The following is a 21,526-nucleotide window of genomic DNA, read 5'->3' on the forward strand; positions in this document are numbered from 1 at the left end:
TATCAGGCTGCTTTCTAACTTACCCTCTAGTGTAGCTTTACCTGCCTATGGCCTCTTCCCCATGGTGAACTTTACACTGGGCTTTCTGCATATTCAACCCATGAGGATTGGATCCACTTTATTCATCCATTTTGGCCCCATCCTGCTTCGATGCTTTAACTCTACACTTTGAGGGAGTTGAACCGAAGTGGTGTCTGTTTTTTATTTCTACACTGGAAAAATGTCTCGATTCTTCTGGCTTTGAGGACTTGTAAGTTTCCTCAGTTAATCGCTGAGGAAACTTACAAAGGTGTTTTGGTTTTTTTGCCTTTTTTTAATGGCACCAACTTTGCAACTTTGCCATTTAATTAAAAGAAATTCAGGAAAAAAAACATGATTGGTTGCTGTTCAACCATTCAAGATGCAGGGGAACAAAGAGGAGGGCAAAAAGCAGGGCCAGGCCTCACACCAAAGAAAGCATTCTGTGCTTCCAAAAATACCTGGTTTGACTTTGCTGGAAAAAAACATTGGGGTATGTGTGCAGGGAGAAAATCTGCAGAAAAGCCAGGAGAAAATAGATTCTGTGGCAGTGGCAGCCTTTATCCGTGGAATGCAAAGAAGTCTGGGAAGTAGTCTGAAGACAAATCGATGCAGTATGGGGCCAGATTTGAAGAAGCCCCGTGCAGAAAAGACCTATGTTATTTTCTGTGCCTTCTAGATAACTACCCCCCCCCCACACACACACTGAAAGCATCACTGACTGTGTGTGTGAGAACTCAATAATGGGAACTTCAGATTGTTTGCTGGTTTACATTTTTCATAAGTAACCTGCATTCTCATTCTGTGTTCAAAACAGTGTTTGGGGTGTGGGAGAGTTAACAGATGTCTTTCAAGGGTTCCAAATACCAGTCATCTGGCCTTGAAAAGATATACCCTAAAGGTGAAGAAGCACTGTAGCATCTGGTCCTGATGTAAGATTCACTTCTTTTTTAGAATTTAAGAACATTGCTTGGGGTTTTCCATTTTTATATGAAAACTTCAGATACTGCAAGCCTCTTGATGTCCTTTCAACTAAATATTGGGTCTTAATCCTTTTTTTCATTTGCTTTTTTATATACAATTGATTTGAGTAAGTATCCCAAATCAACAGGATGCACGCAGCATTTATGCTTCTACAAGCAAAGATACCTTGTATTATTGTTTTCAGAACAAATTACATTCATGCAGAATTTTTTCTGTAACAAAAGGGACACTACTACTTTGTCAGTGTGAGAGAGTACCATCTTCCAAACGCTGATACACATCTGAACCCACCCACCCCCTCTGCGAAACCCATTTCTACCAATATGCATGATACCTATGAAGTGTGATTTTTAACAGCTTGGTAGGTAGTGTAGTGTACTAACAGAGGGAAAGGGAGCCTGGAGCTGCATGTTCTACTCCTTTCTAAGCTATAACGCTGGCCCTGAACAATTCCTTGTCATCTTAATGTAGTTTCTAGGTTTCATGCAAGAATAAAATTGATTAGCCTGGCGTCTCCCACCTTGATTTCCTTGCTGCCTGGTTCCTGCACTGGTGACTAGTGTGGGTAGAGTATTTGTACAATAAAAATTAACTAGTATACATCTATAAGAAATGGTTATCAAGTTTGGCAAACACCCCACCACAATGAAGAGAAAAAATAGATTAAGAGAAAACCCTATATTATGGCAGAGATACATTTCACTGAAGATTATGGAATCAACCAACACTTGATACTGATTCTAAGGCCTAGTTCTGTTCAGACTGCAGGTAGGACAGATCCACAAAATTCATTTATTAAACTACATAAGGGGTCCTCAACATGGCACCCAAATGATGTTAGAAAGTGGGTGGAGACCAGGTGTGACTTTGGCCAGCAGGATTTCTAACTGGCCATTGATGACCAACTGTGAAGTTTAAAAAATTGCTTTGGCAGCAAATACCATCACCAATCAAGGATCTTCATTGTGCGTATGTGAGAGAATATTTTCAAACACTATTTTAAAAGACATCCTGTGCTGCAGAGCTTCTGCCTGAAACGCTGAAGAGTTACTATTACTCCCTGACATTTTGTGGTTGGCTCAGTCTCCTGTGGCAGCCATTTTGCGGTTCTGCCCACCATCCTGTCTCAGAATTCCAAGGGTACCTGCAAGCTGAAAGGGGCCGGGGACCTCTGAATTAGATTATACAGAGAAGAGGTCTGAGTTTAGCATGCTGGCTTTATAGAGGTGTGTTGATGACCTTAGGAACTAGATCTAAGGTGCTGCTTCTGTGTTCAGTTACTGGGGATCAAATGCTGTTGAACCTGAGGAAATATTTTGCCTGAACTACAAGCAGTAGAATTGGATGTTCCACTTCAGTGTATTGGATGATAATCTTCCACTGTAGAAATTCTCTACACACACACACACACCCAAAATAGCATATTAGGACAGGAAAAAAGCTTCCAGCTTAGCCCTTTCCAAATTAAAATGAAACCTATCAGTCATAGCCACCTCAGCTATTCAGATTTGGGACCCTTTCATATTGCCATTTTAATTCAGTTATTTGTTGGCACCCTAAGTTTATGTAAAGGATATGGAGACAGTAATTTCAAACAGCATTTACTTCCCTTCATGAACCAGATGTGACTCGCTGAGGTTGTTTTCAGACAGTGCTGCTTTTTCTGGCATGGGAAATGGCTAGGCCTCAACTCCCCATGGGCCACCTAGGCTTTTGCATTTTAAAAAAAATAAATCAGCACAAAAAGATCGCTGTAGCATTGTACCAGTAGGCACAGCAGGTTCCTTGAATTCCTGGCTTTCATTTTTTTAAAAAAGTCTTTGATGAAATGAAATGCTGGGAAAATGAAAACTGGAAGTTCAGAGATTCCTGCTTAGGCCTATTGTTAAAATGTTACCGCACCAATCTCTATATGCTTTTTAAAAAGAATACATTGGAAATGGGCGGGAAGATAAAGGCATCAGAAGTGCTACGGTCATTTCAAACAGTACTCCGCAGTTAATGGGAAATACACTGAAAAGCTGAGAATGGGGAAAAACCTGTTTTCAAAAACTACAGCTCACACCTACATCGCAAAAGAGATGCAAGTGGCTTTGTCAGAAAAGGTTTTTTAAAAAGTCCCTTAGCAACTGGCTGCCAAACTGGTTATATCTGAAATGGCAGGCAAAACTGACTAGCAATCAGCAGCCAAAACGGGTTCCAAAGGCTGTGTGTAAAGGGCTTTAGTAATGTAATGAGGTTTGCAGGGAGTTCGTCATGGGCCAGGGCATGCCAACCTCCTTTCTGCTCTGGTCCTGAAGGGCGTGAGATCTGAGAGGGAGGCTGCAGCAAGAGGCTATCCATGGCCTGGTGCAAACAGATGGGCATTCAGCTTCTGTTAGAAGCCCTTTTCTGCTCCAGCCATTTTTTTTCAAGCTGTACCAATATAACAATAGTAATATAAAAACTAAAAAGTGGTGGAGGAAAATGGAAATGTGGACTGGCAATATAAAACTTTAAACCTAGCTATTACATCTTATGGGCTGCTTTATAATTTAGATGCTATTCATTGACTATCCCAATCAATATATCAATTTGAAACTGTAATTTTAAAAAAATTACACTTTCAATTACCTTGCTCTGCATGAACAAGGGCTGCAACTCATGGAAGATTTCCTCACACACACCAGGCTTTGTGCATGTGGAAATGCTAAGATTACTTTTTGTTGTCTGTTTAGCAAATTATATTCCTACTGTCTATTCCAGATGCATAAGACACTGTGCAAGGTATTTCTTCCTGTACAATTTTAAAAAACAATTTCACCCATCTGGGGTACATTCTGTTCCTCTATATGCAGCTAATGCTTTTCCTTTCCACTTTCACATTGATAGATCAAAGCCCAAAACTTGGAGTGACTGTCTTTTGAACCGTTGATTATTAGTACTTATAAAACCAATAAAGAGTATTCACAGAGAGATTTTCTCTTCCATTGAGGCCCAGTGGAGTGGAGTGGTTAGAGTTTCAGACTACAAACTGGGAGGGCTCCAGTTCAAATCCCTACTGTGACACAAAAGCTTTCTTGGGTTCCACTGGAAAAGGCGTATACATAAACAACTAAACGAATTATATAGTAACAGCAAGATTTCTTATCCTAAGTTCAAAAAAAGATTTCCAATGGGGAAAAAGGATAAATTACCTGAATAGATACATGACCAAATTAACATATTATATGGGTCCCAAAATGTAGACAAAAAATGTAATGAAAACTGGAATTCATTCAAACAAAAAAGCACCATCTTGATCAATGTAAATCACATCTTAAATTTATTACAGAGCATTGTGGTACATATTATTGTGAGTAGTCTTCTACATCTATATTTGTACTGCTTCTCTCAAATTTAAAAGAACACACTTAAGTATTTGCCATACTTTTCTACCAATATGCTTGAACTGTTGTAGAGGAGCATCACCATAGTTATAAATTATTTAATCTTGCAAAATGTGTAGTAGGATGTGTGATGTGAATCATGGTTTATGAAGGATATAATAACAAAAAGAAACTTAAACAGAGAGTGCAATATAACAAAAAATTAGCTGGACTAAAATCCAGCTAATTGAAATCATTTGTGTGACTAACAAACAGATCTTATCTATACCAATTTAAAAGCAAGCAGCATCACTATCAATAGGATTTCTATCTAGGTGCTTGTGCGTTGGATTGCAAACCAAAGCGCACAGTTTAATACTCAAGGTGTCAGTCTTCAGCAATCTTAAGGAAGTATGTAGTCTCACTGAAGTAATGGCATTCAAGATTCAGTCATATGGTTTTTTTTAAAGACTACTGCCCCTGCTCCCCGCCGCAACGTTCTGGTATGACGGAAGGTCGGTTGTCAGGTTTCGTCTACAGACCTGGAACTCAGTGTAGTTTGTGTGTTTCTTTGGGAACCAATCTGTACCAAGATGTCTGTGTAACAAAGCTTCCAAGTAAACACATAACCCCCCATTCGTTTAGTTAGTCATAACTAGAGATGGGCATGAACAGCAATATGAACTAAAAAAACCCACGAACAGCCCAATCTGCTGTTTGCAAACAAGCTGTTCATGAGGTCCCATTCTAAACGAACAGGTGGTTGTTGCAAGCCTTGTTCGTTGCTGTTCGTCAAACAAGAGAGTCTGGCACCTGCAATCAATTCCCTTGGCAACTCAGGCAGGGATTGTCTGAACTCCTGCTGTTGTCCTGGAAACCCGAATCTAAGCCCAATTTAGCTTGATAGGCAGGTCTTCCTTCCAAGTGTGGACTGGAGCTCCAAATTTGTTAGAAGGGGAAAAGACCAGCGGGGAGGGGGGCTCCCAGCTCTGGCTTTCAGGGAGAGACAGCTGCTGTTAGAGAGTCAGGGTGAGTGCATTGGAGCTTGAATTTTCTTGGTGTGTGGTGGGATAGGGATCTACCCCTTCTGGTTCCAGGGCTGCTGCCAGACTCTGGGGCCAAGCTATTATTTATTATTGGTACATTTCCTGCTGCCTGATCAGGTAGGGTTTCTGGGAGTGGTGCGGTAGGGATCTTGATGGCTGGAGGAGAGCCTGCTGGCCCTCACGAACAACGAACATATTCATGACAGTATCATGTTCATCAGTGTTCGTTGTTCGTGGATGGCAACGAACAACGAACACCACATTCGGGTTTTTTTCCTGTTCATGCCCATGTCTAGTCATAACTCGCATTTGCTGAAGTACATTCATCAGCTGTTAATATCAAAAGGCATCACCTTGCTAAAGTGCATCCTTTCACTGAAAGAAATGAAATTTGGCACACTGCTCCATCTTATGTTTATTCAGAAAGGAGTCCACGAGGCCATTAAAACTTATTCCCAAGAGTTGCAGCCCGATGTATGAAACTAACCCATTTGGGCTAGATTTGTGCATAATCTCTAACTTTCAGAAGCCTCAACTTTCATTCTGGGAAGTGCATTGGCCTTAAGAAGAGGATTCTGACTTAACAAAAGTTAGCAGACGCTGGCCTGGATCTGACAACTGCCACCAAATAAGGAGTCTTGCAGCAGCGAAGGAAGTTACCTTCATTGGAGCAAACCTCCTTGCTGGGCAGAAAGGAGTCATAGGAGCCAGCCTGTATTTCATCCATGGTAATTATAATTTTCCTGCTTAGAAAAAAGAAGAAAAACAGGGTTTCTCACCTGTAACTGTTGATCGTCGAGTCTCTTCTGTGCAGACGCACATTGGGACTGCGCAGGCTCAGGCCAGCCGCGGAGAAGATTCTTTTAGCTTCTAGAAATGTGACGGGGACGTTCGGGCCCACGGCGCATGCGCGCCGGTGTTCCCGCCAATTTTGAAGTACAAGTACCCGAACATCCCCGGCATTCCCTCAGTTCACCTGAGCCGCCGGAGAAACAATGGAGTAAACCAAGCACTCACAGCGGGGCAGGCGGGAGGGAATGTGTGTCTGCACAGAAGAGACTCGACGATCAACAGTTACAGGTGAGAAACCCTGTTTATCGTCGTCGTCCTTCTGTGCAGCCCCACATTGGGAGAATAGCTAGCATCTCACCAATGGGGGCGGGTGTGAGTGTCTAGGTGAACAAAGAATGCAGAACAGCCGTGCCAACAGCGGATTCACGGCGTGCATTCACGTCTACAGAATAATGTTTAATGAAAGTGTCAGCGGTAGACCACGTTGCAGCTTGGCAGACGTCCTGGAGTGGCACTCCTCGCAGGAAGGCAGCAGAGGCAGCTTGTGCTCGAGTAGAATGAGCAGTAATCAACAACGGGCACCGGACTCCAGCTTGCTGATAACAAAGTTTAATTGCAGACACAATCCAGCGAGAGATGGACTGGGCAGAAGCTGGCGAGCCCTTGCGAGGGCCAGAGTAACACAAGAACAGGGCAGGAGACTTCCTGAAACACTTGGTGCGATGTAAATAAAACAATAAAGCACGTTTCACATCCAATGTGTGTAGAGTACGTTCCTCTGGGGAAGAGGGTGTAGGAAAAAAGGAAGGAAGGACCACCTTTTGACGCAGGTGAAATTTGGAAACCACCTTGGGCAGGAATTGCATACTAGTGTGGAGCATGACCGTACCGGGGAAGAACTGCAGGAAGGGGGGGTCACACCTCAGAGCAGACAACTCCCCAACCCGCCTGGAGGAAGTGACTGCAACCAAAAAGGCCACCTTCTGCGTGAGCAGAGGCAAGGGACAGGTAGACAGGGGCTCAAAAGGGGAGAGCATCAGACGGGAGAGCACCAGGGTCAGGCTCCACTGAGGAATAGGATGGGCCCTAGGAGGAAAGGACTTTAGTAGGCCCTTCAGGAACTGTTTGGACAGCCAATGTGCAAACACAGTCCTCCCATCAATCTGCTCATGGAAGGCAGAGATAGCAGCCATGTGCACCTTAACACTGGAGAACGCCAGGCCTTGGGAGCACAGGTCCAGGAGGTAGTCCAGAATGACAGGCAGCGGGCAAGTGAAAGGGGAAACCCCTTTGGGGGCTAACCACCTAGAGAAACGTGACCACTTCCTCTGGTAGGACAACCTGGTAGACGGTTTTCGGGCATTCAAGATCACGTTAAGCACCCTAGCAGAGAGGCCTAGTCTGGGGCGCAGAGGAGCCAGGCAGCCAGATTTAGCACTGCCACATCGTGATGCCACACCCCGTCCCTGAGTAGCAGGTCTGGGGCGTGTGGAAGCGGGAGACACCGCCCCTGCGACAGGGAGAGTAAAAGGGGGAACCAATCCTGGCGAGGCCACCGAGGGGCAAGCAGGATACAATGGGTCCGGAAGGCTCTGATCCTGGAGAGGACCTTGTGAAGGAGTGGGAAGGGCGGGAAGGCGTAAAAGGGAAGGGCGGGAAGCCCTGGAGACCAGGGTATCTGGAAGGCATCCCCCAGTGAACGATGGCCAATCCCGGCCCGGGAGCAGAACAGGGGAACCTGTGTGTTGTGGGCTGTGGCGAAGAGGTCGACAAGCAGGGTGCCCCACATGCGGAAAACCACATGGAGGTAAGCCCTGTTGAGGGACCACTCGTGTTGGGGCAAAAACACTCTGCTCAGCGCGTCTGCTGCTGTGTTGCTCTCCCCCGCAATATGAACGGCCTTGGGCAGGACGTTGTTGGTAATGGCCCAGTTCCAGAGCGTAGTCGCTTCCCTGCAGAGCTTGAGCGAGACCGTTCCTCCCTGCTTGTTGAGATAGTAACAGGCTGTGGTATTGTCCGACAGGACCTGCACCCTCTTGTTCCGAATGACATCTGCAAAAGAAGCAAGGGAGTAACGGATCGCTCTAAGCTCTAAGAGGTTAATGTGCATGTTTACCTCAAGGGAGGACCAAACACCCTGAGCAGACAGGCGCCCACAACGCCCTCCCCAGCCTAGATTGGAAGCGTCCGTAAAGACGGTGACCTCCGGCAGGAAGGGACCAAAAGGACAACCCTTGGACAAATTCTCAGGGACAGTCCACCACACCAAGGACCGCTGTATCACCCTCGGGATGGAAAACCCACGGTGTTGACTCATAGCGAGAGGGTTGAAAACCCGAACAAACCAGTTTTGCAGAGGCCGCATGTGCAGACGTGCAAAACACACCACCCCTGTGGAGGAGGCCATGAGGCCCAACAAGGTTTGAATCAGGAGGGCAGTTTGAAACCGGTTATGCACGAAGTGGCGGGCCAGGCAGGACAGCCTGCTCAAGCGGTCCGGGGGTAGATAAGCCCGGCCCAGCAGAGAGTCAAAGTGGACCCCGATGAACCTAATGCTCGTACCTGGGGACAACACAGACTTCCCCAAATTGACCACTAGCCCCAGGCCGTCTAGCACGGACAAGGTGAGGGCGATAGAGGCCCGGAGGGAATCAGAGGAGGGACCCACCAGGAGCCAATCATCCAAATATGGATAGACAAAACAGCCACTAGACCGTAAATGTGCCACCACGGTGGCCATACATTTAGTGAACACCCTGGGCGCCGAGGCCAGGCCAAAGGGCAAGGCTGTGTACTCATAGACAGCGCCTCCACAGGTAAAACGGAGATATTTTCTGTGGCCCTCAAAGATGGAAATGTGGAAGTAGGCGTCTTTGAGATCCAAAATGGCCATCCAGACGCCTGACTCCAAGAGTTCCAATACTCGGGACAGAGTAAGCATCCTAAACTTTTCCACCCTCAAGTAAGTATTAAGGGCCCGAAGGTCCAAAATGGGACGAGACCCCCCATCTTTCTTATCCACAAGAAAGTATCTTGAATAAAATCCCCAAGGGGAAGCAGAGACATCGACCACCCGGACAGCACCTTTGTTAACCAACTCCAAAACATTATTTTGTAACACAACATTACAACAAGAAGCACAACGAGGGGGGTGCGAAAGAGGGGGTGCAGTGGTAAACGATAACTTATAACCACGGGCCACAATAGAGAGGACCCAGTTATCAGTAGTAATGAGTCGCCAACGGGGCAAGAAAGGCCGTAGCCTGTCCAAGAACAAGATATTAACAGTGTCCTTGCAGGCCAACTGGGAAGCGTCGGGAAGGTCAGAGAGGTAGGAGGATAGTCGCTTCCACAAGAAGAGATTGTAGGAGCCCATTATCACTTGGAAATTGGCGATACGGAACCCCAGGGAAGCCGAAGAATACACCTTCCGACCAATGCCATCTAGCTTTCTGCCCTCCCGATCCAACGGAGCCGAAGAGGAACCGCGTCGGAACCGAGCTTGACCCTCCTCGGCCACGATGGAAGAGGGTTTCGGATGGGTGAAGAGGTAAGGGCAATCCTCCTGCTTGAGCCGATAATATTTCTCGACCTTCTTGGCCGTAGGCGGAACGGAAGCAGGGGTCTGCCAGAGCGCGAGGGCATTGTCGACGAGATCCTCGACAGGGGGGAACGCCACCGAGGCAGGAGAGCCAGAGTACAGCGGCTCCAGCAGCTTGCTCTTGGGTTTTGAGGTGGAAGAGGCGACATCCAGCTCCAGTGCCGTGGCCATCTGGACCAGCTGCTCCGCGAACACTCTGTAGTCGTCATTAGGAGACGACGAACGGAGCTCCCCCACAGCATCATCAGGGGAAGGGTCGGAAGCCGCGTCCGAGGAGTACTCTGATGGAGACGCCAGGCCCTCTTCATCCTCGGAGTCGGAGAAAACCGCCGGGGTTTGCGTCGGAACCGAAGGGCGCTCCGTCGGAACCGAGGTACAAGGCTCGGGAGCCGAAAGATGGCGATGCGGCCGAGCAGCAGGCGGAGCAAGTGGCAGAGTCGACGGCGCCGGAACCGAGGTCAAGGGCGCCGATGGGCCAGGCAGGAAGGGGGCGGACTGCTGGATCCAAGCCACGAAATCTTGCCAGGAGGCCACGTTCCCAAAGCCCGGGACAGGCTGCCAAGGAGGTAGAGCAGCAGGCACCGGAACGGATCGGTGAAACGGCGCCGGAACCGACAAGACTGGCTGCGCCGGAACGGAGACCTCCGACGGGACCGGAGCAGATGGCAAGGAGCGTTCAAACTCCTGGAACGGTTCTGAAAAACAAGGGAACGATTCATAGTCGTCCGGAACCACCGGAGGAGGCGTACGAGGAGGCGAAGGGGTGTGCAGGAGACTCCTGACGTCCTCAGCAGGAGGGGCCGATCTGGGAGGCGAACCAGCCAACGATGTCGGGGCCGGCGATAAAGCACAGCTCTTGGCTTTCGACTTGGCCTTTGCCTTTTTTGGCGGGGGCTCCGAAGAAGCCGCAGTGGCCAAGGGCTTCGAAGAAGGCTTCGACGAAGCGCGTTTCTTCGCCTTCCGACTGGACGGAACACTCATGGAACCGGAGGCAGTCGAGCCCTCCGGAACGGGCGGCCCCGTCGGATCCGAGGGGAGCGGTTCCGGCGACTTATGCGGAGCCGGCGAGGGAGCGACAGAGCTGGGCTTGCTCCCGGACGATCCAGACGGTTTGGGCGGCAGAAGGTTGGCGTTCCAAAGGAAGGCTCGGAGCCTGGCCTTGCGGTCGTTCCGCGCCTTCGGGGTGAAGGCCATGCAGAACTTACAGCGCTCCACGACGTGCCCCTCGCCCAAACAGATAAGGCACAGGTCATGACCGTCTGAGTGGGTCATTTTAGTGCCACATTGCTGGCATTTTTTAAATAGAGAGGAATGGGACATGGTGGAGGCGTGTCCCAGAAAATGAAGCGATAACTCACAAGCGACGAACAGTCCGAAGACACGAGCGACAGCTAAAGAACGGCGGCGAAAAAGGAACTGAGGGAATGCCGGGGACGTTCGGGTACTTGTACTTCAAAATTGGCGGGAACACCGGCGCGCATGCGCCATGGGCCCGAACGTCCCCGTCACATTTCTAGAAGCTAAAAGAATCTTCTCCGCGGCTGGCCTGCGCCTGCGCAGTCCCAATGTGGGGCTGCACAGAAGGACGACGACGATCATAGGATTCAATTTACTGTTAAAATATTTAACAAAAGGGTTCGATTTTCTTACTGAACGGGTAGCATGAAAAATTTCAAATTTGCTGTGCAGTCAGTACCAAAGACAGCATTGCAAAAATGGCAGTATAAAAGTAATGAGTAGGGTTGCCAACTCTGGGTTGGGAAATTCCTGGAGATTTGGGAGTGGAGGCTGGGGAGAAGGGAAGTTTGGGGCGGGGAAGGACCTCAAGAGGGTATGACGCCATGGAGTCCACCCTCCAAAGCTTCCATTTTATCCATGGAAACTGATCTCTGTCATCTGAACATCAATTGTAATTCTGAGAGATTTCTAGGCTCCACCTAGAGGCTGGCAACCCTATTAACGAGAAAAAACCATTCAGAATTTCCATTTCTTCCTAAGAATGCTCCTGGTTTAGTCCTAAACAGTAGACTGATACTCACTACAGACATATATTGTGCTTGGCCTTATTCTCCTTTTTGTTCGTCCAGGCACTTTGGGAAAGATCTTAAAGGTTTTCGGTATGAACTCTAGACAGGCCTCACGGAATTTCTTAATTCTCCAACAGTAGATGACAGGATTGAACACCGATTTGAGGTAACTCAGCCACAACACATAGGTGCTAGTGATGTAGAATGAGGAGCTATAATAGAACTGCTTGCTGAACACAGACATCAAGCTGAATACTGTGTGGGGAAGCCAGCAGAGGGAAAAGCCAACAAACAGGATGAGAATGGTTGTGAAGGCCCTGGTCTTGAAGCTCATGTCAACATTCACCTGACGAGGCTTCTGCAACCCCATCAGGCCTAGTTTTCTCACCTGACTCAAGCACATGCTCTCAGCATGGTTGTGGATTCTGACAGTATTCCGACGGACAGTATTCAGAATACAAAGGTAAGAATACAACATGATGCTGAAAGGGATGAAGAAAACAGCCACAATTAATGTCACAGCATAAGCTCTGTCTGCAGGGAACTCCGTATACCCTAGGACACATTGGGGAGCCCGGCTTGGGACTTCTACAAACGTCCATCCAACCAATGAAGGAAGAGAGATACAGAAGGAAAAGGCCCAAGAGATGGTAATCATAACTTTGGCACGATGAGGGTTCAGTTTGTCTTGTCGCTGCACAATGATAAGGAATCGGTCAACGCTAATGATCAAGAGTATAGAGACACCTTCCAAGACAAAGAACCAGTAGAGCATTGCTGACAGCCGGCAGAAGTAAGCCCCAAAGTTCCAGTCCACTGTTATGATGGTAACGGCAGTGAAAGGCATACAGAACAAAGACAGCATGATGTCAGAGAAGGCCAAAGTAGCTAAAAGCAGATTGATAGCTGAACGCATGGCTGGTTTTTGGTAGACAATGAGGCAGACAATGGCATTGCCAAAGAAGCCAATGGCAATCATGACGAGCATTATTATAGCCAACAAAATCCTGAGTGGAGGAGGCAAGGTTGTGGAACTGAAGGCTGGGAACTGGGCGCTTACATTCAGGGCAACAAAACTGTCTGTTGGAGTCTCGTTGCATGCCATCGCAGTGAAAAATGCTGACATCAGGGATGCAACCTCCCCCAAGTCTTCCTGCTAATTCTTTGACAGTTGCCATTTTTCCATCTTATCATCCACACAAACTTGGAACCAATGTTTGTAGGTCTACGAATAAATGTATATCTGAAGAACATTTTTATAAATCACAAAAGGAACCAAACTATAGAGAAGTTAGCAAAAAACAAAGTCCTTCCGCTACTGTATAGAGATGTTGGCAAAGGCACGACCAAAAGCATTCATTCAAAGACTCTCCAATCTAGAAAACAGGAGAAAAGAAATACAGTGATGCCATCCAGCAGTTCTTAATAATATGTATATAATTTTTACCTTCATAGAAAGACTCTTGCAACACACCCTAAAGTTCGGTTTACTCAGTTTACAACAGTTAGCTTGTATATGAAAGTTAATTTTAGATATATTTCTACAAGTTTGGTAATCATTTTACTCATGGCTAGGACAAACCGTGAATTGCTTGCTTAGTCCTGAGTGTTTCTAAACTCTTTCCTTGCTATAATATTAAGGTGTACAAGAAATAGTTAAAGCATGTATAAAGAGACAATAAAAACACATTGCTAAATGGTCTGCCAGTTAATCACACCTGATCAGAATTAAGGGCTGCCTCTGTCTATGGTCTACTCACCGGTCTGCATAAGCAGCTGCATGTTGATTCATTTCTGAAATGGCATTCTTGAACATGCTCATCATTCACAAGCCAATTCAACAGTGGTTCCAGTTATGACAGACGGAGAACTCAGAAGTTCGCTATGCATAACAGATGCCTGAAGAGTATATGCTGTTTTGTACATTCTGAGGGAGTGAAAATGCTACCCTTTCCCCACCCACCTTCTGGTCTAGCCGCAGTATGAAACCAGCTGTGGGATTCAGGACTACCTGAACAAGCCCTTTGTATTCAATTTGTAAGATCAAAATAGGACTATAAGGCTCTTATGGGGGAGGATCACCAGTTTATAGAACACCATCTGTCATGCCAAACCACTTACTCTAACAGTAGTTTCCTGCAGTCAAAAAGGACCATCCCCAAACAAGCAGCTGAATGGGAAGGTTATGTATGTATGTGGTTTGCAGAATCATGGTTCTAAATTATTGGTTAACAAGCTGACGTTAGCAACCATCTATAAAGTTCATACCCGCTTCCTACCATCTCGTTTCACAACACAAGAGGAGCTGCTTGCTCACACTTTACTGTGTTCTCTTCAGATGCAAGTTATACTATATATTTTACTTATACCTCCTAGTGATAGTTCTGCCAGGCAGAGAGAAGCAAGAGAGACTCAGAGCAACTTCTTATATCCAGAGTCTATGAGCACTAATCCTCTAAGTTCCACCAGGGAGCCCTGAACAATGCTGTAAAGATGCAAGAGCTTGATGATAGAGGCAGGTAGAATCTCTCTCCATGCCTCTGGCTTTCAGAGTCAGCAGTCCAGAAAGCCAGTCCGTTTTAATTTCTCTCTTAAAATACAATACACGCATTACTGAACAGGATCACCTTAATTTAGATTCAGTGTTGGGGGAGGGGTAAAAAGCACTTAAGCACCTGTTCACAAATTACAGTGAATGCATGTACAATCTGTGTACAATTTTTATAAGTCCATTGAGTAATTCTCATGTTATGTTCAATGCATGTACAGCTGAACATGTGACTGAAATCTAGGTGTTGGTCCCCCATTTCATTTATAAAGTGTAAGCATGCTGGCTCTTTCTTACAAACAGATGTTTGTAAGTAACTTGTGAATAGGCTTATAGACTTTAGATGTCACTATCTGTCCAGCATTCACTCACTTCTTGCAATGGTGCAATGGTGACTGGTAAAGAGGGCTCACCAATGAAATTATGCCTTTCTTCAGAACATTCTTTTTTAATACTCCTGAAAACCTTTTATAATCCCATTATGTTTAATATGTGCCCTGACTTGGATAGCCCAGGCAAGCCTGATCTTGTCAGATCTTGGAAGCTAAGCAGGGTCTGACTCTATTTTAATTCTCACAGTTATTACTCCTAAGTCCAATCTTGTTCTTGTGAGATTAAGATGGTAACAAAACAAGAGATGTGATCTCCTTTCCTTTGGTTCCACACAGGGCAGCGGCATATGGTACGTTACAAGTCTGTGCTAGTTTCTTCTTCTTCTGGTTCAGATGTGCTGATTCAGTGAATGTACAATCATAAGACATACCAGCAGGCAATTTAATCTCCACTGCGAGTTGCTGAGTTGACTGGTCCAGTCTGTTTTACCTAACCAATTCCCCTCATCCCCGCTCCTACTCTTTTAATTGCGAAAAATGTTACATAGCAAGAACAGAAAAAGAGAAAGCTGCTGAAGAGGCATTTGGGTAGAAAGTGCCCATCACCAGTGTTGCTATGGGAACTGCTAATTCTGTCAGGTTGTTTTCATATGAGCTGCTACTGCAGCATTTTACAATGTAGTTCACACCACCACAGAAACAAGACTGTCTGGTAGCTTTGCCCAAGAGCCTCAAAGAGTGTCACCAAGTTAGCAAGCTGATGCAGTTGCTACTCTTCCCCCATCTCTTTCATGCTTTTAGATCTGGGTCATTATTCCAGACTCTGTAGAGCAGGAAACTGCCAACAATGATGGAAGGAAATTAAGAGAAATTGCCGCCCTGACAGAATGCAACACATTCAACATGAGAGGTGAGAACATGCAATAACATAATCTTTACATCAAAGAGAAGTCACCTGACCAGGGCTTTTTTTCTGGGAAAAGAGGTGGTGGAACTCAGTGGGTTGCCCTAGGAGAAAATGGTGGTGGAACTCAGTGGGTTGCCCACTTGAAAATGGTCACATGGCTGGTGGCCCCGCCCCCTGATCTCCAGACAGAGGGGAGTTTAGATTGCCCTCCGCGCCGCTCAGCCATGTGGAGGGCAATCGAAACTCCCCTCTGTCTGGAGATCAGGGGGCGGGGCCACCAGCCATGTGACCATTTTCAAGAGGTTCCGGAACTCCGTTCCCCTGCGTTCCCCCTGAAAAAAAGCCCTGCATCTGACACAAGGGCAAGATAGTTCAGATGTTGTCACTATTACTTTTTACTGGGGCCACCGAGAGCTACCACAGGCCGAAAGCGAGTAGTTCCATCTTCACCTACAGAAGATGCTTGATTAGAACACATATGTTCAGTTCCCCACTGGCAGCCTATCAGGATCACAGGGCATGCTGCATTCTGCAACCCATTTCCCCTTTCTTGGCAACCCTGTATTTGTCAGAACTCACCAGTTCATTTCAGCAACAGAAAAATGCCAGACCTCAAATCTCCTTGAAAGCACTGGGGTGGATCCTACACTTACCCAATCACCTCAGAGCAAAGTCTGAAGCCTTCCTCCAGCTAACGGAGCCTTTCTCCAACTTAAGTGGCTCTGCTACTGGAGGAAAGCTCCTTGGAGGACGGCTGGATTCCCCCGTTTGTCCCTAACCCAGATATAGGCAGCTAGTCTGTGATTAAGGAAATGTCGAGAACAATATTTAGACACTCACTGGGTTGGGAAATGCCACTGGCATTGTTGATTGCTGAGTTTGGAGACAGTGTGCCAAGCTCTATCAGAGTCAACGAAGACTTATTTGCCAAAATTAAGTCAGCAGGAAATATAAGTTTAAACGTACTCCACCCACCATCAAGTAAATTTAAAGAACTGGTGAGGGATAAAATGCCAACGAGAATATCACAAGCCCAATTCCACTGGAAACAGGCCACTGAGGTTTTATGCAACAGGTTGCATATGTTATTTTGGTCATTCTTCCAAGGACTTTTTGGGCTGGGCCAGTATTACTAATTTAAACATCACAGGTAAATGTGTGAAGCTGTCAGTGACTACAGTTGTTTGCACTTTTATATGGCATGAATAACATTCCTAGGACTTACTCTGAAGCAAGCAAGCACATGATTGAACTTCACAGCACTATAAATGCATTTATTGTTCAGCTGAGATTCTGAAAAAGATAATTTCAACTTCAATTGCATTTTTAATCCATTAAGATATATGTGTGCAAAGTGCCATCAAGTTGCAGCTGACTTATGGTGACCCCCCATCCCCAAATAGGGTTTTCAAGGCAAGAGAAAAATATAGGTGGTTTGCCATTGCCTGTCTCTGCATAGCAACTCTGGACTCCCTTGGTGGTCTCTAATCCAAGTACTTATCAGGGCTAATCCTTCTTAGATTGAGATCTGACGAGATTGGGCTAGCCTGGGCCATCTAGGTTAAAGCACTGCAATATACTTACTCTCTAGTAAGTATATTGTAGTGAATACAGAGCGTAGTAAGTACACAGACAAGAATTCCCATCACTGGCCCATCTCTTTACAAAGTCTGTCAGTTCTTTTCCATCATAAAGATCTCTTGGTCTTTCCATAACAATGCTGTGACAGAATGCACTTTAAAGAAGGTTTCCTAAGTGCAACACTCAGAGAGCTGGAAGGAGTTAACAATTGCCTATAATGAGAGCTTGACTGACAGGCCTCTCTCTGCCAGTCAGAACCAGCCTTCAGGATGACAGTTTGTTGCTGACAGGATTTTAAGTAGAGTTGGTGAGTGAGTCTGACAGCGAAGGTCAGACAGGTCTCCCTGGCATGACGGAAAAGAAATCTTTGGCCCTAACTGTAACATCATTGTCTTGAGGGAGGATTCTAGTGAAGAATTCCAAGTATGAAAGCCAGCACAAGCTGAAACCTGTTTACACAGCCATGATAGAACTGGGGGGAGGGGAGGTGTTTCTAGCAAAGAGTGATTGGATAGTAAGTGGAGACTCCTGTTCAAGCCAAGTGAAGAGGGATTATATTTTCTTAGATGAAGAAGATTAATTCTTGCCCAGTGACTAAAGGGGGTTTGTCTCTGAAAAGGACCCTGGGTCTGTTGTAAAGTGAAAACTGTCAGGAAACCTGAATTGAAAAAGGGAACTCTGTGAAGTTGCTGTAACCAAAGTATTAAACAAAACACCTCTCTCTATTTAAGAACTAAGAATAATAAACTATGCTTCAAGAAAACTACTTTGTGACTTAACGAGTATTCTGTTCTACCAAAAATTTTTACCTCAGCTCTTTCATTCTCTGACTGCCCTTATTCCATCCTCGCCTGTTCAATAAAGTTGTTTATTTTGAACATTATCAGTCTCCAGTGTCACTTCCAACACCGAGAAAGAGAGCTCCTGCTTTTTCCTCATCAAGTTTCTGAGCGGGACTAAAAAGCCAAAATTAAAACTGCTTATCAGGGTAACTTTAAAACCACAAATAGAGTCATGCTACTTGGGGCTGCTCAACCAAAGCAGACAAACTTGGATTTTGGTGGAAAAATCTGCCTCAGAAGCAGGGAGTGAAGGCGGGTGTGTGTGTGTCTCTCATAAATGTTTTAGGAGTTTTTCCTGAAACGATACATTTGAGAGGGAAGCAAGTAGAAGGATGCTGGCCCTTTAACTTGTCCTCCTTTTAACCAGCTATCTGTCAGGCTTGGTTACAACGATGACAAATTGTACCTTTTAAAAAATTGACACAGCAGAGATACATGGGCAATATTTAAATGAATCACTTAACCTGTCAGTTCGAAATGTTTCCTGTTTGAAATGAAACATTAGTCTTTAAATAAATGCGTTCTGTTAAACATTAAACAAAAGGAATGCTTTCAACTTAAACCTTGTGATAAGGACCATCTGTAATCCATGAAACATCACTGCAAGGTAAGCATGTTGCAAATGGCACTGGACTGTAGGCAAGCCCCTTAACCAGAGTCCCGATCAGGTGGTTGGCTCTGATCACAGATAAGGCAACAGCATCTGTATTCTTCTGAATCTCTCCAATCCAGTCTCACTTTTAAGGAAGAGATTGATGACAACCCATGGTAAATTAGTGAGTGATCTCTCTTAACAAACAGGCAGAAACAATAGTTCATGAGAACGAAATTTAAATTGACGCCCCCTAAATAAATATTAAAGAGGAGTATGCTTTGGCAGTATTAACTGATATTCTAAGCACACTATAGGGTAGGACCCCAGAAAACCTTCAGACTCTCATTAGGATTATTGCATTATTATTCCACCCGTCCTCCAATGATCCCAAGGCAGCTTGCATGGGTCTCTTCCTCTATTTTCTCCTAACAACCCTATTTGTTCAGCCAGGGCTCATTTTGAGGGGGAATGTGCAGGAACACAGTTCCTGCAGTTCTCCAAAGAGGTCACATGTCAGGTGGCCCTGCCCACCTGACTTTCAGCCATTTTGGGCCTGTTTCGGCCTGGATTGGGGCCGAAACAGCCTGGATTGGATCAGTGCCGGGCGGGGGAACCCTCCCCTGCCCAGCACTGACCCGATCTAGGCAGTTTTGGCCCCAAAGGGCCCAAAATGGCCACTTTCGGTCATTTAGGGCCTCCTTTTGCCATTTTGAGCCCAATTTCGACCCTGAATGGCCAGGATTGGGTCCAAAACGGCCATGATAGGTGATGTCAGGGGGTGTGGCATATGCAAATCAGTTATGCTAATGACACACTTCTGGTGATGTCAAGGGGCATGGCATATGCTAATGAGTTATGCTGATGAGTTATGCTAATGAGTTCCTCCAGCTTTTTTTCTACAAAATGACCGGAGTTCAGCTAAGACAGAAATAGCGACCCAAGGCACCCAGCGAGCTTCAGAGCAGTGAGGATTTGATCCTAAATCTTTCTTCTCTAACACTACAGCACACTGACTCTCATTTTATATAACATGATGGATGTTTTGCTGTCACAAGAAACAAGAGGACGAGTACTTCTCCTCTCTGGAAGGAAATTTAAAAGACTTACATACTTGGCCATTCTATGGGACAAAAGATTTGGGGAACAGAGTAAGACAAGAGAATGCCAGGGAATGGAAGATGCTGCATTTATAACAATTCTTGATGAGTATGTCAGCAGTTGAGAAAGCACAAAGCCATCAAAGGGTCTGATCCCAATAACCGCTACACCTTTTACTCTTTTTGTCTTGGACTTGGCACTGCCTCAGCGCATAAAAGTCTGCAGAGTTGCGGCATTCACAACACAGCTTCATTAGCGCTGAAAATATGTTGGCATCTGAGTAAGCTGTCTTGATCAGAGCTGCAGTGTCCAGAACTTAACCCTTCCCCCCTTGTACTGTTGCTTCTATCTCGATTTGATCCTGGGGGAGCTGCTACTTCTCACAGGCAAAGTGTACAGGAAAATGTGTGTGTGGTGTATTAAGTTGATCTGTGATCAATCTCTTATGGCCCAGGCCCATGGAAATCTTCACTAGGGTTGCAGGCTTGGCCTCTGATCTCAGTGATTCCTTCTATTCAACTTGAACTAAGGAATGGTAATATGTTATTAGCAGTCAAACCCTACCCTTACACTAATAGGGAAGTTTATGAATATGGCAAAATTCATAAATCCCTTCCTTATATGCCATAAGCGCAAGAAGCTGTCTGGCTAGGCAGGACAGTTTCCAACTCCAGCTGGAGATGGAAAATTACTGAAACGTGAGACATGAGGCAGGACTGGCTAGCAGCCCCACACCCTGGAGATGTGCATAGATGTAAAGCCAAAAGGTCTTCCAGGAGTTTGTGAATTAATCACCCATTCTCTACCGAACTTCTTGCCCTTCCTCCTTCCTAATCAGAGTTAATCAGGGATGTTTTAATGCTTCCCTTCCACTAATCGTAGGTCATCACTTTTCTTACCTATAGTTATACCCAGGAAGGCATAATCAAACCTTTCCAATTTTATTGTCTCACCTTCAAAAACAGCCATTAAGCTATTGTTTTGGAGGCAGAGACGTCCAGGATATGTTTTGCTCTATAATTGGACTTCCTAGCCATATGCTGTGTGTGTGTGTTCTTGGGACCCTGAGCCTTCTGGCCACGAAGCGCTGGTTGCTCCGCTGCTACTCTCTATGGACATCCTCTATCTTCTAGACTGGTAAATATCATCTGACCCTGTACTCCTCTCCCCTTTTCTCTGTTTTCTAGTTATCTCTGTGCGCATGTTGTGTGTATTTTCTCCTGTGTTTGTTTTTGCTATCCCTTTAATAAAACCGTTCCTGTTGAAAACCTGCCTGATTCTTTCAAAGAATTCTCCAAGGGATCAATCCTGGTATACATTGGTGGAGATCCTGCTAGTTACCTTTTCTCACTGCTTCTCCTTGTATGTGAATTCCTCCAACTCACATGGAGAACCCCCCCCCCCCATTTAGGGTAACAATGCCTTCAGATATTTCTCTTAAGGGGCGGCAGAAAAGGGTTTTGTTGGGCTTGGGTGAGCTTCCTGAGTTAACAGAGGGTGGAGAAGGCAAGCCTATTTTTATGTGAAAAGAAATCACCATTTTGATGCTGGGACAGGGAGAGAAACTGCGAGCCCTGTTGTGAGCTGACTCGTATGTATGTGCAGAATCTCTCTCTCTCTCTGGAATCTGACATAGGGTACTGGAGCTGCAGCCCTGGTGTCTCTTTGTCTTCGCCTGTGCTGCATCCTAGTATCTGAAACTAAAGTAAATCCTACAGTAGCAACATTAATCTCCAGTGTGCACTCTGCTCTGAAGGGAACATATCTGGGCAAACAACATTGCTCCTGTGACTTCTTCCCACTCAGAG

At 45.8% G+C, this 21,526-nt stretch overlaps 1 protein-coding gene across 1 annotated transcript; it reads right to left on the reverse strand.

Moving 5' to 3' along the window:
* Positions 1 to 11,804: 11,804 nt before the first annotated feature.
* On the reverse strand, positions 11,805 to 12,941 carry GPR45 (G protein-coupled receptor 45). The gene has a single exon (XM_054974946.1). The coding sequence runs from the start codon at positions 12,939 to 12,941 to the stop codon at positions 11,805 to 11,807; it is 1,137 nt and encodes a 378-aa protein (XP_054830921.1).
* Positions 12,942 to 21,526: the final 8,585 nt, after the last annotated feature.

This window comes from Eublepharis macularius, chromosome 3 (genome assembly GCF_028583425.1).
Source record: "Eublepharis macularius isolate TG4126 chromosome 3, MPM_Emac_v1.0, whole genome shotgun sequence".
NCBI lineage: Eukaryota > Metazoa > Chordata > Lepidosauria > Squamata > Eublepharidae > Eublepharis > Eublepharis macularius.

Excerpts from the sequence above, each read along its gene's own strand:
- GPR45 (XM_054974946.1), bottom strand. The coding sequence starts at position 12,941 with ATGTCAGCATTTTTCACTGCGATGGCATGCAACGAGACTCCAACAGAC.